The sequence below is a fragment of the Podarcis cretensis genome (assembly GCF_951804945.1).
Source record: "Podarcis cretensis genome assembly, chromosome: 5".
NCBI lineage: Eukaryota > Metazoa > Chordata > Lepidosauria > Squamata > Lacertidae > Podarcis > Podarcis cretensis.
Genome location: NC_137174.1, coordinates 35660519 through 35680065, shown reverse-complemented (window position 1 = coordinate 35680065; position 19547 = coordinate 35660519). Strand labels below are relative to the sequence as shown.

General features: G+C 41.9%; 1 protein-coding gene across 1 annotated transcript in view; it reads right to left on the bottom strand.

Moving 5' to 3' along the window:
- PAPSS2 (3'-phosphoadenosine 5'-phosphosulfate synthase 2) overlaps positions 1-19547 on the bottom strand; it is a 46613-nt gene that overhangs the window by 8483 nt on the left and 18583 nt on the right. Inside the window, exons 2-8 of the mRNA XM_079976519.1 lie at positions 13295-13409; positions 12202-12437; positions 11264-11402; positions 10643-10761; positions 10401-10514; positions 7276-7387; positions 1427-1632 (exon numbers count right to left, since the gene is read on the bottom strand). Coding sequence (XP_079832645.1) covers positions 1427-1632; positions 7276-7387; positions 10401-10514; positions 10643-10761; positions 11264-11402; positions 12202-12437; positions 13295-13409 — 1041 coding nt within the window. The remainder of the gene's footprint in view (positions 1-1426; positions 1633-7275; positions 7388-10400; positions 10515-10642; positions 10762-11263; positions 11403-12201; positions 12438-13294; positions 13410-19547) is intronic.

The following is a 19547-nucleotide window of genomic DNA, read 5'->3' as shown; positions in this document are numbered from 1 at the left end:
GCTCCATAACACGCACAGACATTTCCCCTTACTTTCTAGGAGGAAAAATCTGCGTGTTATGGAGCGAAATTTACAGTATAATGTAACTGTGGGGTTACAGCTGCTATCCATGGTAAAATGAAGGAGGGACCTTATCGAAGAGGTTTTGTGGTGCTGACTGCTTAAAAAGAAGAAATGTGGCAGGAGTGGCAGGCAAACTGTGGCTTCCAGGCAGTTCAAGAAAGTTCAAGATAATTTGAAGCAGAGAATGACAACTTTCGCTTCTCCTCTCCCAGCTACATGTTTAGAAAAACATTGCTTGAAAATTCTGATATCATGGCCATATTGCCATATACTTAGATCTCGGAACTTTGCCTATTTACAGTATAAATTGTCTACTGTTGCTAGCTTCCGATTCATAAACTTGATTTTGCAATGAGTTCAGAAAGACTTTCCAGGAACTAGGTTGGAAGGAGTGACATGTGGAGCCCTGAGCATGCCAGGGAGGGCAGATTCTGTTCTCACTGGTGCATTCTAATCTGTCCCCGCCCCCCCCATGCGCTGCCATCCTTTCAATTTTCCAATTTTCAGGCAGTGCTTAGGTGAGAGTTGCAAAGGCTCAGGCTTAGCTGGAAGGCACAAGCCTTCAGCAACCCCAGCAGCCATTCAAAAGGCCAGGGGGTGGGAGGTAGACTGGTGCAAAATAGCCGTGGAGACTTCTGCATACTTCCTTCTTACGAAACTTGCTATCTTTAGCTCCTAATACAAAGATGTATTTATTTCAAACCTTGCCAACCTTCATTTAAAAGAAAAGAAAAGAAAAGAAAAGAAAAGAAAAACTCAAGGCATTTAAAAACCCAGTATTAATAGCCACAGTAAACAACAACAACCATGTGTTGTATTCAACGTAGCGTTAAGCATATTGTTCTGTCAGCACAGGCATTTCTCACTGTGCAACGGAATGATCTCACCCTCTCCTAAACCCCCTAAATCTGTTCTGGGGGTTCCACTAATTCTCCAGAGCACAACTGGAAATGATGTAAGTGGCACGTGGGGGGACAACCCATTACACTAGTGCAAATCCTTGCACTAGCACCATAATTTAGTTGAAAAGCGCCCAGTGTAATTACAAATGCGACTGTATTACCTTTCCCACCTGCCCCAAAATAGAAATGTTGTGAGCAATTTAAAAACATAGCAAGTGGCTACTGAAACCCCAAAGTTTTTCCTGATAATTGAGTGAGCTTTTACATTGCCATTGGAGGAGGGTATGCAACCGCACCTCTTGAAAGAGTCCTGGGGCCACTCCCGAGGAGGCCCTAATTCTTGCTGCAGGAGAATTTATATTTTCTATTGAAGTGATGCAGAGCTATCAACCTAAATAGGTAGACAGGTTGTTCATATTCATCGCCACAGCAATAGAGGAACTTATTCTGTGATCACTTGCCTTTACATGTGGGTGCTTTGCACATGTGGTTCCCCAAACACGTGCGCAACGTTCTTCTTTCCTGTGCTCAAAAAATTCTGGATTTTGCAGTATGGCCACCCTCCGCCCATTGTACTCCAGTGTAAACGCATTGCATCCTTCCAGGCGTTTCTTGTCTTCCGCAGTTATTGGTAGTACAATTGGAATGGTCAGGTTAATAACGCCATCTGTTGAAAGAAATTTTATTTCAATTAACTATATATATATATATATATATATATATATATATATATAGTACATCAGGGATGGCTCCACAGATGTTGCTGGGCTCCAGCTCCAGCCAGCATGGCCAATAGCCACTGATGATCAGAGCTGTGGCTCAACAAGATGGGGCAGGGCACACAGATATGTGAAAAGGATGGTTAAGTTGCTCATCTGGAAGCACTGAAACGAGAAGGTCCTTTGGCGATTTATTTATTTATTTATTTATTTATTTATTTATTTAATCAATCAATCAATCAATCAATCTATACATCATGCTTTAATGTTAAAACAAAACACCCAGGGAAGCTTACAACATAAAACTTAGAAAAGAAAAGAAAAGAAAAGAAAAGAAAAGAAAAGAAAAGAAAAGAAAAGAAAAGAAAAGAAAAGGGTGGGACCCCCCAGGATAAAAACAGCAGCAATTAAAAACAGATCCAGCATAAATTGATATGTAAAAGAGAAAAACTTGTCCCCATCCAATTTCTCCATGCTGAGACACCTCCCAATCAGCTGCCCCACTTCACAGTCTAACAACCATATTTTGAACTAACTGTAGTTTCCAAACAGTCTTCAAAGACAGCTGCACCTTTAACATATTGCAGTAGTCTAATCTGTAGGTTAGCAGAGAATGGATCACTTTGCTAAGGTTGTTTCTGTCCAGGAGCTGTCACAGTTGACACACCCAATGGTGAATGTATTTGTTTTATAAATGAACCTTTTGGTGTTTCTACTCCAAGGGCAATACCCTTCAAAATGCAATAAAAAACCATTTGCAATAATTAAAGCATCGGAGCAATGAAAAACATTTTACATTAAATCTGTGATTAAAACCAGGTTAAATAACACCAAAGCATGGGGAGTCACAAGAGAGTACTGGATGGCATAACCTCATACTTTGGACTTAACTTGAACTGACTTGAAAGGTTGGACACCAAATGAGCTACTAAATAAAAAGTTTATTCACCTTGTAAAAAACAAACACCCTTTCATACCACTACAGTTTGTTGGTACCACATCAACCTCAACAAAGATGTTAGAGGATGCAATATCTACCTCCTTATTGGACTTTCAAGTTGTTGCTTTTATTTAGAACATTACAGATCCATACACACTGGTTCCTCGCATGTTGCCACAAGGAATGAGCATTCAGGTGCAAGTAAGGATTTCTTCATCCACTTCAATAGGAGGAGTTCTGTGTCAACATCCCTTTATGCACACAGTACTGTGCCCCCTTATTGGAGCGAATGGGGAAAAACACACAGGAACACTTAGGAGTGGCTGTGCAACTCCTGGATCAAGGACAAAGTGAATCCCTTAGTTCAGAACCAGAGTTCAGAATGATATGATGTCTTGTAATGATTACTGGTTTGTTTGCTGATTGCTTCCAAGACTCATATAATCGTTAGCATTTTATATGAGTGATCTTTGGACCTTTGCTCTTCACCAGTAGCTACTCTCTTCTTTTTTAAACTAAGGTTTGTTTTCTTTGATTTTGCAGAAAAAATTATCTATAAATTTGTAGGGTTGCCATATCTTGAAGAGCGAAAAAAGAGGAGACATTGGCCAACTTCTACTTTTAATTATGGTTCTCTAGGATGACTCTACCCATGAAAAAGAGGAAGTGTCCTGGAAAAAGAGGACATATGATTGCTACGCTGATCAAATGACATATATAGCCATAAACTCTGCACAAATTGCTCCTTCAAGTAGGTGACTCAGTGGAGTCACAGCACAGCTATAGCAAGACTGACAGTTCAGTTCAGTTCGGTTAAGTGTGCTCTCAAATCAGCAGAGTGGCCTGCTCAATTTCTTCTGCCACAGCTGTATTTTGTCTGCAGAATTAAGCTGCCAACCAACAAAGCTTTTTCAAAGTGTTTTTAGAAGGTCTGCCTCAGACTCAGTCCAGGCCTATATTTGGTCTGGTCAACTGAAAGGCCTGACTAGGAAAAAGAGGAGTTTAGTGAGCAAAACCAAAAGGGATTAATAAATTAGTAGGGAGTTCTCTGGATTACGGTAGTTCACTGACTGGATCTCCTCTGCCTGTCATACCCAGCTGAAGTTAGATATTTGTCTTTCATGCAATGGGGGAAGGAAAATGGTGAGTGTAGCACTCCTCCAAGATATGTATCCATACATATATACATACATGTGAACTATGTTTTCATTAATGAAAAATTGGGCCATTTTGTGCTGAGAGTGTGTGCTCCATGGATTTGAAGGGCAAGGTCAAATTCTTTGTAGGGTCATCAATTTGCAATAACCCTTCTGCAATCCTCACCCGTATATTTGCTACCAAAACCCATCATGCCAGCACCAAAAGGCTGGTAAGTGCAAACACTGGACTCAAAATGAAAAGCAGGACCCAAGAATTTGTGGAAACAAAACACTTCTAATACATCCATTATAATATAACATCATTATAACATCAAAATATATAATAGAATATCAAAACACCAGCTGTGTTTGAATAGACTGAAGAAGGAACACAGGGTGTGAGACAGGCCTAAGGCACAAAACAGGAGTACTTTGAGAGTATTTACAAGGATGCAAAGAAGCATTATCTTCTCAAAGATGAAGGTGCAGCAAAGGAGGTTCTGGCCCCAGAGAAAAAAGTCTTTTAATACAGTAATATGGAAACTCAGTGTATTCTTTCCTTACATGATTGTGTTCATATTGCCCTCAACACAGTAAAGTAAACAAATATATCTAACATGTCTCATCCCTCACACCAATTTTTCCAAATGCACATTATATTTCCAAATGCACATTATTTTTCCAAATGCACATTTTCCAAATGCATATCCACCCCCCTATGCACTAAAAACCCTGTTACTCATGCTCTTGCTCATTCCAGTATGTACAATACTGGGTAATACCCAACATCAGACCTACTCAGAGTTATGTAAACTGATTTATTTCAATAGGTCTACTCAGACTGTGACTAATGTTGGCTATCACACATTGAGTTTATGCCACTTCTTAGCATCAAAATATCACTTTGCCTTTCTGTTTTGTTGTGCATCCAGTGTTCCTATGCCAGGATATTTACAATCAGTTTTGTTTTGCTGTTGTTCAAACACAACATTTACTTTGTAAAAACTATACCCTCTAGTAAACTTACCCAATTTTTTTTTAGCTGGTGGTTGTATTTAACGCTCGCAAACGTATTAAAACTTTTTTTGAAGGTTTCAGTTCATAAAAAATATAATCAATGACAAATTTGAAATGAAGTATCATGGCAGTTTTAACCATTGAATGCATGTGATTTTCATTACAATTCCAAAGTAAAATTTTAATGGATTTGGTGATTATTTGCACTACTCTAACTATCCTTGAGATTATCCAAGGATCATCTTGGTTATGGGTTGGATCCAAAGACGCACAAGCAAAAAGCAAGTACAGTCGTTAGCACTGTTCTTTGAAGACTTTATTTAAATCCTTTACATTTGGGCAAAGCAAGCCTTAATGGCTGGGTTACAAGCTGAAGGTCTAATGCAATAAAGTATCTTGGACTACACTGCAGCATCCAAATTAATTGTGCAACTACATTGGACACATGCCGTTCACCCCTGGAAAGTATGACATCATGGCTGGAGAGCAAACATGTCCCCATTGAAAAGTGCTTGCAATAGCCACTTAACAAACATTAGGAAAGCCAGGGTTGCTTGGCTCTTGGTGCTTGGGGATTTTAAATAGCTGTGTTTGCAAGTGGCTGCTGTAAGTGCTTTTCTGCATTCCAGCTGCGAGGGCTTGCTTTGCACATATGTCAGGGATGTAAAGTAAAACCAGTTACTGTATGGAATCCAGAGCAATAATAGCAAATGGTATTGCGGAAAGAGAAGAACTGTTCTTATGCAACACTCTTCCACAGCCCTTCCATGATCAAAAGAGGTTTTCTGCTCACGGAGGGGGAACCTTTGAATCCAAACCACCGTGCAGATTCTGCTGACCTTAGTTTAAATTTTATACTTACCAAGTCTATAGGTCACCCATATTTAATCCATGCATAATCAGGAACTTATAATATATTCATAGTGCAATTCAACCAGATGCATTTTTATTTAAGTCTTATCGAAAGCTCTTTGGAAATATATAGATTTTAGAGATAAAACTGCAGATTCCGCCAATGGCCTTATCATCAAATATTCAGCGTATGGGACTGGAGAGCTGCATGTTGGTCAGTGGTTGACAAGTTGCACATGGCTAATATTCAGTGAGGAATCGCCTTAAACAAATGAACTGAGTGCAAGCCTGATCTATGGAAATTAATAAGAGCTTTGCCAATCAGGGATCAAAGCCAATTAAGACATATCCTTTCCCAGCCAATAAAAATGCTTGAGGAACCTGGTACTGGTAACTGGTTGGATCACGAATATACTCGTAACGGATTGCAGCCCTCTACATCAAAATTTCATTTCTATAACATACATTTTCTAACTTTTTAAATGAAAATCTCATAACTGTAATTATTTTCATACCATAGTGGGGGAAGAAAACAACTGAATACGTACCAAGCTCGGATAGATCAACTCTACCCCTTCCTGGCAAAATATAAGCACAATTATCAACCATATTTTAACTGGCCCACCCCCCCACCCCCAGGCAAATAACTTCAATTTGATGTTCTAACCCTCAACATCCTCTTGCTTCATTCAGACCAATGCAGGAAGAGAGGAAAAGGTTCTCAAGGGTGCAACTAACGCAGGTGCAGTTGTGCATCCTGTTCTGTATTATGATGCAAGGCTGGAACCCACTGACTGAATCTGTCCTTTTATGCAGGTGAGAATGTAGGTCTTTATTTGGGGCCGCTAGTTGCACATGATAAGGGCTCTGAGGTTTTCCTATTTTATGTTAATAACAACTCCATATAGTAGGCAAGATTAAAAGATCACATGTGTTACCTCACGAAGGTTCTTTGCAAATAAATATTATGGCAAGCAGTGGAATAGGACTTAAGTGAAGAGGGCTCCATTCCACTTTCCTAAGATTTCCAGGTTGTGTATTCTTTCAAAAAAACAAAATCCTATTTGCAGGGGGCAATGGTGGGACATAAGAAATGTGTGCATACCCCATGGGAAGTAAAGCATCCCTTAAACTACTTTCAGCTCTAGGTTTCAGGGGAATTTAGTTACAACTAACTTTTGTTGCATTATGCCCAGTAAGTGATCCAAGATAACTGAGTGAGATTCATGCATGTGGGGGTTTGAACCCAAGGCTTCCTAGACCAACACTCTATCCATTACACCACAAATAGCATTTTAAAGCCCAGCGACTTGGGAAATAAAGAGGAAAGCTTTTGTGACTGCCTGAAATGCTCCCCCAAAACAAAGGCTTAGGCTTTGTGCATTTTCTGTGGCCCTTGGGAGTGAGGCTAGGTCTAGTTCAACTGGACATGCCCAGAATCTGGCATGGATGCACCTGTGATCAGCAGGTTTTTTCACATCTCCCAATACAGCAGTAATGTGAACTGTTTCATTCAAAAGCTATGCTCCAGTCACCTCAACAGGTAAGTGTTCTGAACTGATTTCTTCTGCTGAATTTCCCGCAATGTGCATATAGGCAGGCAAAAGCTCTAAAGACAAAGTGTAGGAGCCGGAAAATCATACCATCAAGCAAGGTGCCAAAATGGATAACTTGCAAGTATTCTTTCTCCCGCATAAACCCTTTCAATGGGCTGGCCCAACCTTCACTTAGGACTTGAACCCACTGTAGATCCAACTGAAAAAAAGAGAACACCATATGGCAGATTTACAACACAAGTAAAGACTGCCTGTTTTCACACTTTTAAGTATTGCAAATTACTTTCTAATTAAATACAATGGAGTGTCCCCAATTCTTGTTTGGCCCCCCAAAAAAATATTTTCTTAGATAAAAGCGACTACATTTCCACTACTAAAATACAAGCCCAATTACTAAAAAGTGTAAGTTACTTATGACCAAAACAAAAAGCATAAAACATCATAACCACATGTTTTTTACTAGCAGGTGTCAGTCATTATGATGGGCAGGTTATGTTGAGGGAAACCCATATACTGTGAACTGTATCTCCCCAAGAGATTTCTCATGGTTCATGACCAGATCACACAATGCCAGCAATATTGGGAAACCTTCGCTACAATGCAATATTATCCCCACATGCAATTCCTCTTCCTTCAATAGCAATACCAACCATTCTCTGATATAGGAATAAATAAAAGGTGCACTTGGATTCATCATTAAGGTTGTAAAGCCTCTTCACCTGGTAGACACTGTGTAGGAGGCAGGTTTTGGATCCCCCTCACAGCTCTGGAAATTTACTGCTTGCTTATAGCCGGTTTATATCAACATACCCCCAACTCAAATATATACGAAGGGCATGCAATTAATAATAATATACACACAGCCCTCAAAAAAAAAAAAAAGCTAGCATTTCTACAGAAGCAGCTGGATATTAATTTCTAATCATGCAGTTGTAGAAGTGTAAATGGCTGCACCTGCAAATATTAGCCAGTAGATGGCCACAGGTGTCGTGGGAATCATTTTGAGCCCAATTGCATTGGGATGAAAAGCATCAAAGATAAAAGAAGCCTGGAATAAACTCAGTGTTGACTAGCGGTTGTTAAATCTTCATTTTATGTTTGTTTGTTTTTTTAAAAAAAGAAAACAGCAAGGGCATTGCATTTAAAGAGATCTATTCTTAGCCAGTACAAGGAATTTCAAACATCTTGCCCTCAGAGAATCCTTTCTAAACTGATTTGTCTGTAAGTCGGCCACAGGACACCTGTGTGTAGCTGAGTACCTTAAGGAATGTTTTAGACCCTGGAATTAACACAGGGTGCAGACTGGGGCCACTGGGCCTTGGTTTAGTCCTGGCTGAAGTGAATGACTAACCTAGAACATTGGTCTTCAGATGGTGAAGTTCCCTCACACTTACATGGTTGTGGCCTGATCTGAAGTGGGCCACAACAACAGCACTACCACCATACAGATACACAGTAAAAATAATAATAACAATTAGGAAATGGGTCCCCAAACTCACAGGTAAGCTAAAGGTTGGTGGCCTAAGCATACATCAAACACTCTCCTTTATCAACTTAGTGCGTTCTAGAGGGAGACTGGCAGTGGCAAACAAGCAGCCTTTTACTCCTCTTATTATTATGAAAGTCTGGATAAGCTTTAGAGGGTTCCTTAGAATACAGTTTGAATATTATGGAACTGGGAAAACCTAAGGTACACGCAGGATTTTGGATTCTGGCTCCCTGAGGCATAATGGCAACCCATCTTGTAAACTCTCTCATTAGCATGTCCATGACAGATAAGGGGGCCAACAACTTCTGCCAGAGTTAGCTGAGAGGAAACGGGTCTTTCTGAGGAACCTTTCCATAGTGTAAATCAGGAAGGGAAATCCTTAATTCTCCAGATGTAACTCCCAACAAGCCCAGCCTGCATAGCCAATGGTCAGAGATTATGGGAGTTATAGTTCAACAAATAGTTCCTCACCCCTGGTGCACCCAATGATGACACAAGGCATAAGGTAACAAAGAAATGTTTTAAGTACTGATTATATATGACTGTATTTTACTGAACACACTGAGAAGGATACATATATTTAGCTAGACCCTGATTTCCCTAGTTACACAGTAGACAGAGTGATATGGATGATTACCTAGAACAGAACTATTTATCCAATTTACTCTCCCATCTTGCATTTGAATAAGTAGATACTAGTCTACAAAGGCATATGCCACAGTGAATGTGTCAGTCTTTAAGGTGCCCTGGGAATGTTTATTTACCACCTTTGCCAGCCGCCTCTCTACCAGGTAGGTGGACAAGGTGACGGGCAATGAAGTTACAGTAAGTTCATAATTAAAATCTACAAAGATCACTTCCAAAATGCAATACAAACAGGAAAGCAACTATTTTATACATATATCCATTAAAATCCAGAAGTAGTTAAAAGAAGCCAGTAAAAATCTAGGATTGGAAAGCATTCAAAAGGCAATCCAAGAGATTTTGATACCCGATGCAGAACGTTCAGATGGCACCCCTCCAAGAGTAATAAAAATATACTAAACTATAAAACTGGCAAGCTGATGCAGTTTGCTTGATTGGCTTGATGGCAGAGCTAGTTCTGGGTCTTTTTTTTTGTTATCTTTTGATAGAACATATATAGAAATAAGGATAGGAGAGCCTTCTTGGGAATACACTGCCACAGGCTTTAGTCCCATCTGCACTATACATTTAAAGTAGCATCATTTCACTTTAAACAGCCAAGGCTTCTCCTCAAAAGAATTCTGGAAACTGTAATTCATTAAAGGGTGCTGAGAGTTGTTCAAAGACCCCCATCCCCTTTACAGAGCTACAATTCCCAGAGAGGTTTTAACAATCAAGCCCTCTTCCCAGGGATCTCTGGGAATTGTAGTTCTGTGAGGGGGAATAGAGGTCTGCAGTCCTAACAACTTTCAGTGCCCTCTAGCAAACTACAGTTCCCAGGATGCTTTGGGAGGAAGCCATGACTGTTTAAAGTGGTATGATGCTGCTTTAGATGTGAATGAAGATGGTGGTGAAGAGGCACCAACAAGAATTAGTGGCTCCATGCACTGATAGACCTCCCTGATACACAGTGCACCAAACAATGCATAATCCTTGGAACACAGGAAGGAATGTAAGGGTGAAGAAATCCACTACCATTGGATGGTTTTGCTACAGCAGATTAACACAATTTCACTCCTCCAGGTTACTACTCTCTTACCTTGGTAATCTTCACAGAAGGCAGTGTATTGGCTTCAGCCCGAACTTGTTCAATTTTATTTTCAGGGACAAACAGTTCAAGAACATCTTTGATCGCAGTTGGCGGAACAATGTTCTAGAGGATAAAAAGAAGATGTGTAGGCCCTTAGTGACAATATTCATTTTTTAAAATGGGTCTGGGAATGGGGGGGGGGGGGGGGAGAGATTCATGCTTTTCTAGGTTTCATTACTTAAACAGTGTACCTGGTCTTGCAAGAGGTCCACAATCTGCTGGATGCATTCAGTGACAGAATATATGTTGGTTTTCAGCACAATCTCAGGCGCTTCTGGTTTCTCATAATCCGAGTCAATTCCAGTGAATCCTAGAGTGTGGAATATTCATTTACATAAACATAAGCATGGCAGTCAAGCGGTTAAAAAGGGCAAGGAAATGTGTTCTCTTTCAGGACACCCATGCTTAGGAATGGCTTTTGCATCTTTTGCACGAACTGCTGGAGACCTCTCATCAACTACTTAAGTGAAAACATGACAGAGAAATCGCTACATTCCAAGGCAGCAGAGTTTCCTATCTAGCTCATTGGGTTTCAAACAGGAGAATGTGTCACCAGAGTGCCCCTTCCTTCCTGCAACACAGCTGTGTTGGGTCCATAGCTGCAGTTAGCCATGGCACAGCCATGGGAGGCCCCTGGCATCTCTCAGCTGGGTATCTAGTAACACACAAATTCAGACTGGAGCAGATTTCAGCCAAAGCAAGTCTGCGGCTCAAGGGAGACTTCTGGAAGAAGTGGTGTGGGGGGTGATGTGAACTGGGGATTTCATGTGGGGAATAGAATACATTATCAGTAGACGCCAAAACTGGCATACCTTTTATTTCTCCAGCTCGTGCTTTTTTATAAAGGCCTTTCACATCCCTGCTCTCACAGATATTCAGGGGAGCATCCACAAAGATTTCAAAGAAAGGAAGTCCAGCTGCCTCATGAATGTTTCTTGCATTCTGGCGGTGCTGTATAAAAGGAAAGCAGAGTAAATAATAGCATACCAATGCTAACATTTGTTTCCTTTTACGTTACAGTACAAACACTCACACTCACACAGAGAGAGACATGACAGGACATTGATACAAAGCTCCCTCTCTCTCTCTCTCTTATATTATTTGTTCATTTGTTTCTAGGTATTTATCCTGCTTTTTCAGGGCATCTACCCACAAATAGCAGCAAAGCAGCACTATACGTCAGCATTAAGATAACATTTAAAATAAAAGAAGTGATATACCCACATTTAAAATACCAACATCAATCCAAACATGGGATGTATCCAGACCTACAGGGCACACAAACACATGACACAGCCTCTCTCTCTCTCTCTCTGCCAGAAAAATGCTTATATTTTATAAACAGAATTCTTCTGCATAATGCTGAATAAAAATATTGGACCAACATCCATTCCAACACTCCTTGACAATGCTTTACATGGAAACAATATATTTAAAGGACTGTATTTTTAGCCTCCGAATGTTGAAAGAGGAAGAAACAAAGTGAGGTTTGGCCAAAGGGGTTGGCCTCTTTCCCTTGGCTTTCACCCCACCCCCAGCTGGCCGTCCATTGTCCTCCCAGGCCGGGGGCTGGACGATAGCCACCCTGACCCAGGTGGGAGGCACCAGACCAGGTAAGCCCGCTCAGTGTCGCAAACCCCGCCCACCTGTTGGGAAGGGAGGGCGGAAATTATGTATCTTCTTTCCACAAATACTAGTAAAGGTAGGTTTTACAGCATGGGAAATATGCTGTTTTTCTTAAAAGGTTTACCTTTGAGAATGGGGAAATGAAACTTGTTATACAAACAAGTCCGGCATCGGCAAACAGCCTGGCAACTTCAGCAATGCGGCGGATATTTTCTTCTCGGTCATCAGCAGAGAAGCCAAGGTTTTTGTTGAGTCCGTGACGAATGTTATCCCCATCAAGGGAGTAGCAAGGGATGCCATGAGACACAAGGTACTCTTCAAGTGCAAACCCAATGGTTGTCTTGCCAGCACCAGAAAGACCTGTATTAATAATAGGCAGTGCATAAAATCTGTGATTTTTCATGTAAACCAAAGGACCTATCACATTCAAAAATGTGTCATAAAATAAGTTCTCAAAGATCATGCAACTAAACTCATTTAATAAAACATTTTTATTCCTTTATAAACAAGTTATCTAACTTATCAAACAACAGGTATGTGTGTTTGTCTTTGGTCATGTATGAGTCTCTTTATCCATTGACTGAGCTGCTGGGAAATGTTCACAAATATTCTAACTGCTCAGGGAAAAGGTGTCTACAGTGGAGTGTTGACTAACAGAACAGTTTATGCAAGCTTCTTTCAGTCCATTTTGGCTACAGATAGACATAAAAAAAAGCTCTAGCTGGGGAAATGGGAGCCAGGGAGCTGCTGTGGCCACCCAGGACTGCTCTACATGAAGTCTCAATTTCTGAGCATCCAGTGACAGTTACAAATACATTGCCTCACATATGCACCTATGCCACACGCACCAAACACACACAGATACAGGGCACACGTAGATCAGCTGACACACAGGGGTTATCACCCCCTAACTATTTGTCAGATGAGCCACGCCACTGGCAAGGTTGGTGGGTGTCTGTGGCAGGAACAAATGAACTAAAAATAAAATGGTTGGGGAGCCAAGCACAAACCATGGGCCAGCAATTCACCACCGCTATATTAAAGCATTTGGAACTTACACCTCTTGGCCATGCTGAACTGAACATTAAACAACACCTCTTTCTCCTTATATGTGACTTATTATAATGGACCCATCAGTTGCAATACAGTAACTTTGTTCACTGTGTGAATAGCTTTTCCCATGCGCCAACTTGCTGAGTTAATCATGAGTACAATACCTGTGAGCCACACTGTACAGCCTCGAAAGCCACCTCTTGAGCCCACGACTTGCCCTCTCTTACTCCTGCTAACGTGGTGAGCTTGGTAGACCACATTGGTGGACCTATGGAGATTCTAAGCACACAGAAACACACAGAGATAACATGAAATGAAACGGTTTATGTCATGACTGACAGTAACGAAACAACCTGAGCGTATCATAAAGCAAAAATAATAAGAAGGAACACATGTTGCTGCGCAACCGCAGGGCTATGAGGCTTTACAAAGGGGGAGGGGTTTGATCCTCAGGAATCTTCAGCCCTCTCAAGTGGGCTCTGGGAACAGAACCCCCAACCCCCATGCTTGCAGAACGTACTTCTGTTCATACGAGACAGGACACTATACACTGAACCATTCTGTGCTATATTCCATACTGTTTTGGAGCACCCCTCAATCCTCAGGAGCAGCTTTTGGGCTGGGGCGCAGGTGGCTGAGAAGGGCAGGGGGTTGGAATCAGTGAAAACCAGGTTCTCAGCCATGCATAAGCAAAAGCCCTTTCAGTTAGCTTAAAGGTCACCATTGGACAACCCTCCCTTATCTCAGTAAGTCTTACAACAATTCTGGAAGTCAATCCCCCCCCCATATTTTGATTCTCATACTGCAGATTCAGGGACTAAGACTGCAGATACATTTAAAGCACATTTCCACCCCAAAGATTTCTGGGAACTGTAGTTTACAAAGCTACATTTCCCGGCACCTTAAACTAAATTTCCCAAGATTTGATGTGGCAAGGTGTGTGGTTTAAATGTATGGTGTGTACACAGCCTAAGAGTCACAGACAGAAGCTTCCTTATCACATTGAAGAGAGATTTGAAAGGAGGATATACAATCACACTCTTTGAATCTTCACTATAGCATCTCCCAAAACTCTATAAAATTCCAACTAAAATCCGTTTTTGTTTATCACCACGGAGTCCCAAGTAAGAAGCTTGTCTTTATAAACTCTAGAAACGTTCAAGGTTTGTTTAGCTCTGTACCCTGCTGGAATTATTTAGCTTGCAGGAAATACCAGCATGGGCCCAAACTCCCTTTTGACCTGTTCTTTCTTCGCCTTTTAGCTGAATCATTCTTAAAGAGACAAAAGTCCCTAGCAGCTGTGTTTTGTGCAGAATAAATCCACACTCTTATTCTATCCTCCCAACAAATCTCCTGTTGTTTTCATTATGCATAAGTTTCATATTATTACAGTCAGGCAACCTTATGAACCTTTTTAAAAAATGCTCTGTTGGAAGAGAAATGCTTATAAAATTTTGACAAACACGGAAAGCTGTTCTTACCAGTACATATAACTGAAATCTATCTTTCTGATCTAAAAGAAATCACTGTTATTCATAGACCTTATCAATCTAATGCAAATATATTCTAGAGAAACATGTATATTTATAATGCCATTGAGGTCCCAAGTCTTTAAAGAGAGAGAGACAGTGTTGGTTTTTCACAACACATCTGCATCCCAGATGAAGCAACCAATCTAGAAAGCACGAAGGAGCAGGCAAACTGCAGGCTATCAACTACTCACCCACTTCCTAGGCTTCAAACTATAACACTGCTAATATGCAAGGCAAGTGGGGTTGGGAACGCTGATACTTTTGAAAATCCTGTTTCAGCGACAAAAAAACCCTCCAAATTAACATGCAACATGCTTGTACCTACTACAGCATCCTCGGTAAAGGTAAAGGACCCCTGGACGGTTAAGTCCAGTCAAAGGCAACTATGGGATTGTGGCGCTCATCTCGCTTTCAGGCCAAGGGAGCCAGTGTTTGTCCACAGACAGCTTTCTAGGTCATGTGGCTAGCATGACTACACCGCTTCTGGCGTAACGGAACACTGTGACAGAAACCAGAGTGCACAGAAACATCGTTTACCTTCCTGCCACAGCAGTACCTATTTATCTACTTGCACTGGTGTGCTTTTGAACTGCTGGGTTGGCAGGAGCTGGGACCGAGCAACAGGAGCTCAGTTGCGGGGATTCGAACCGCCGACCTTCTGAAAGGCAAGCCCAAGAGGCTCACTGATTTAGACCACAGTGCAACCCGCGACCCACTGGCATCCTACCGCGATACAGATTCCAAAGTAGTAATAACATACAGTTTCTGTTCTTTGTCACTTTCAGAATTCACACTCCCAACCTAGCCAGAGTTGGTGCTGGGCACTAGTCCCAGCAGGGACAGAATTAGAGCCTGAGAGCATCTGCAGAAGAACCAAGGTGGAGCAAAGGTAGCTGAAACCAGCAAGACTGTTATTAAGAGGCAAAGGGAACACCTGCTTCCCGTCAAAACTTGCTTGTGTTACTTACATAGCACCAGCAACAAGGGCAGAGTGCAGGTTCAGAGCCTCTCTAGACCTCCCCCCTTACTGTGCATTCATGATGATTTGTGCTGCTGATGACATTGAGGGGGTTAAATGTGTCCTTGCTGTTGGTCCTGTTTGCAGCTGCAAGGGTTTGGGGCAGTCTTAGTGCTTTGTTTTCAATCAGCGCGTGTCCCATAACTCAGAATAGGCCCCATAACTTCCTGATGGAATCCTTTGGTTTTTCTCCATAGCTGGGGTGTGTGGCACTAGTGGGGTTTTTTTGCCCAGGGTGAAGCTGTCCGAGGGGCACCATGAAGCTCCCAGCCTGTGCGTGTGTGTGCAAATGCACATGGGAGGTGACAAAATGGGTCTTTGACCTGGGTGAAACAAAGCCTAGTTTTGCCCCTGCTTGAAATACATTTGGAAAAACCACAGGTAATCAGCCTTTGGAAGGGGGCAAGGACAGCAGGCGTGATCACTCCCTGCAGCACAGAGAGAGAGAGCATACATTTTGAAACATTTTTTAAAAGAACAGCAGTAAGGAAACTATTTACCTGCGTCCCCAAGGAATGCGACCAAAGCAACGACTTTATCCTAGATGGAGCTGAATAGAATTAAGAGTCAGCAACTGGAGACTCCTGGGCCAAATCTGCCCCGCTATGAGGCAAAACTTGCTCCCTCAAGTGCCGATGTAGGCCAGAAAATAATGTGAAATAAGGTGGGAACTGAACTTGCCAGCAGGCCCACTTAGGAAGCCAATGGAGCTGAGGAGATGGGCTATAACCCCTCATTCAGTTCTTAAAGTGTTCTTCCAAGAAAGCTAGCTGACAGCCAGGGATCTAGGTTGAAGTTAAACTTTAAAGAATAAAGTTTAAATCAGAGCAGCTTGTTACAGTAGCAAGTCACTAACAGTTGTACACCTTGTACCTTTTGAGGTTTTTCAGGGAAATGGTGGAAATACACATTCAGGGAATATTTTAGATAGCAGGGCATCCCCCCTCAGAATAGGCAGGCCCCTGAACAAGATGTTCCTTTAGGAACTCTACAGTTTGTGTACACGCTGTCCTCATTCACTCCTGCGTAGTGCATAATTGAGCAGGGTATTCCTGAGTCCAGCCTTAGTCCTCAGTGTCTCCAGTGCCAAAAAGGCTTCCTTGTAGCCTAAAAAGCAGCAGTCTGACATGGAGGTACAGAATCTCCTACATAAATACTCATTTATTCCATGGCCTCAGCTATAGTTACCTACCAGTGCCAGAGCAATTGCTCTTTCAGAATCTCATTTTTCATTCAGTGCTCTTTGAGCAAACTTGAGAGAAACCACTTTTGCCCACTGGTACAATCTTAGCACTTTGTTCCTGTTAATTTTGGCACTAGTACCCCAGTCTTTCGCCTCTACTGGGATATGTAACACAGAAGGTTTTTTTTCTCCCAAGGAGATCCACAAAGACAACCTAGTTACCTCAAACAAGCAGCTATTCAGCTTGGAGACAGACAGACCAAAATGCCAAGGTCTCTGAACTGACAAAAAATTTCCTCCTCAGCTGCTAGCCCAACAATACTCTAGCTGTTAAGAAATCAAGCTTTCATGTATCATTCAACATGAAATGCAGCACATAAAGTTCATTTTAATATACCTAGATCTTTCCGTCTGTGGAACTGCAAGTGCTGTTACACTGAGGCATAATCAGAACCAATTAAGAATATACAGTCGAACGCCTTGCAAGTCAAACGTTTTGGCTCCCGAACACCACAAACCCGGAAGTGAGTGTTCCAGTTTGCCAATATTCTTTGGAACCTGAATGTCCGACACAGGTTCCGCGGCTTCCAATTGGCAGCAGGAGCTTCCTGCAGCCAATCAGAAGCTGTGTCTTGGTTTCCGAACATTTTGGAAGTCGAACAGAGTTCCAGAACGGATTCCGTTCAACCTCCAAGGTGCGACTGTATTTATATAGGTGTTTATATGTCACTGTGTTTCTGTTCACTAAATAAGTAATTACCCATACTTCAGGGACCCCTCAGGAATATGCCACCCATTGAGGGGAAAGAAAGGAATCACAAAGCTGTGACAAAGTGAATATTTCATATTGGTTTTATTGATTTGGCTAAAACATTGCTAAAATATGACAAGGAGAAAGTGGCAGTTTCAAAATTTGTTACAAAGTGTGACAAACCTAATGGATAGTCTTCCCAAAACAGAGAAAAACAATATGTTTCAATCACGTAGTCAAAAGAAATCCACACTGTTTTGTCCTCCTGCAGCGATGAATCAGCAGTTTCATTAATAAATTCAAAACTCATTTTGCATAGTAACATATAATAAAATACAACCTTTCCCCCTTCTATTACTAATAAATTAAGGAAGCAATTTATAGTCATGGTAAATTATAGCGAAATGAAGGAAGCAATAATCTTTCAACTGTAAATCGTCACTTTACAAGTGGAGATTTTTCAAGAGATCCTTAATCATTTCAAGTGGAGCGCAAATTTGTTCTGAAGTTCCACAAGCTAAAAGGGTGCAGCAGGGCTAACTAATACTCCTTATGTAGTGGGACTACAACTCCCATCAATCCTGCCAACGTGGCCAATGGCCAAGGATTATGGGAGTTGTAGGCAGCATGTTGGCACAGGTGCAGTGACACTGGGAGAGGCACTCTGGCAAAATGGCGGAATGGGGCCATCTTGGGAAAAGCATAATGGCAGCAAACCCCTGTGCCCTTTAAATCAATGGCCACAACCCCATGGATGGCACAACTTTATACCAGCCCCAAACCTGGTGCAAGAAATCTCCCCCCCCCCATAAAGTCAACATGAGGGGTTTTTTAAAAAAACAAAAACAAAGCAGTACTCTGTCAACAGATCTGCTCACGTCACCATGGCAGAGCCTAGATTATAGTGTAACTCCACATGCACCCTATGAAAACACATTACAACCAGTATGCAAGCCCCACAATGGCGAGACCACTTCTCTGATATTATGGCATGTGGCATGGAGCTGTATCTCTCTGGCCCCATCTTCTGCACAATTAGACCCTTGCACAGCAGAACTCTGGTGATGGAAACCCGGAGAAAGGGCACTTCACACAAAAAAGGGATACCTTTGCACAAAACAGTCTGTCTTCAGAACACACCTGAGAACTTGAGCTCACTGCTACACAGCTCTGCCTACAGCTCTAAAGCACCTCTGCTCGAGACTCCAGGTACAAATACGCCATACCAAACTCTACGCCACTCCCAACAACTGGGGGTGCCAGGCAGGACTGTGTGTACTCTCTGCAGGTGTCCCGCCCAAGGGGAGCTGCATGGGTGCTGCATTGTACAGGCTGTCCTTCCTCTCCTTTGCATGTTGGGCTCATAAAGCAGTGCTTGGAAGGAGCATAAGGGGGCTTCAGACCACTGTCTGAAGGGATGCTTGGGGTTTGGCAACAGCAGACTTGTTACGGGCTGAGTCTGTAGGGCCGATGAAACTGGGGCACTGCAGGATTGTCTTGCATGTTGTGTATATGGTGGTGCAGGGATGTGGACTGGGGGTATATCCTTATCACATTGAGTTGGCTCTCTCCATGTGTGAGCAGCATTGGGTGTCATTGCTGGCACAGTTCTTGACTGGTCCATTGGCAGCATTTCTAGGGATGCTGGGGAAAATGCCTGTTATTTTTATGCCATTTTTGTATTTTCTAGCTGTATGGTTTTCCATCCCCTCCCTGAGTATTCATCACAGCAGCAGTATAGCTCCAGTCCTAGTGAAATGTGAATATGTGTGCCCTTGGGTAAATGGGAATGTGTGCGATGCCTGTTTTCCAACACAGGTAGGTCAACTGCACATAAATAAGCACACAAGAAAAACTTGCCAAACAGAATCTTTAAAGTCTGTAGAAGTTAACACACCATCCTGCTGCATTGTAAACACACAATACATATATT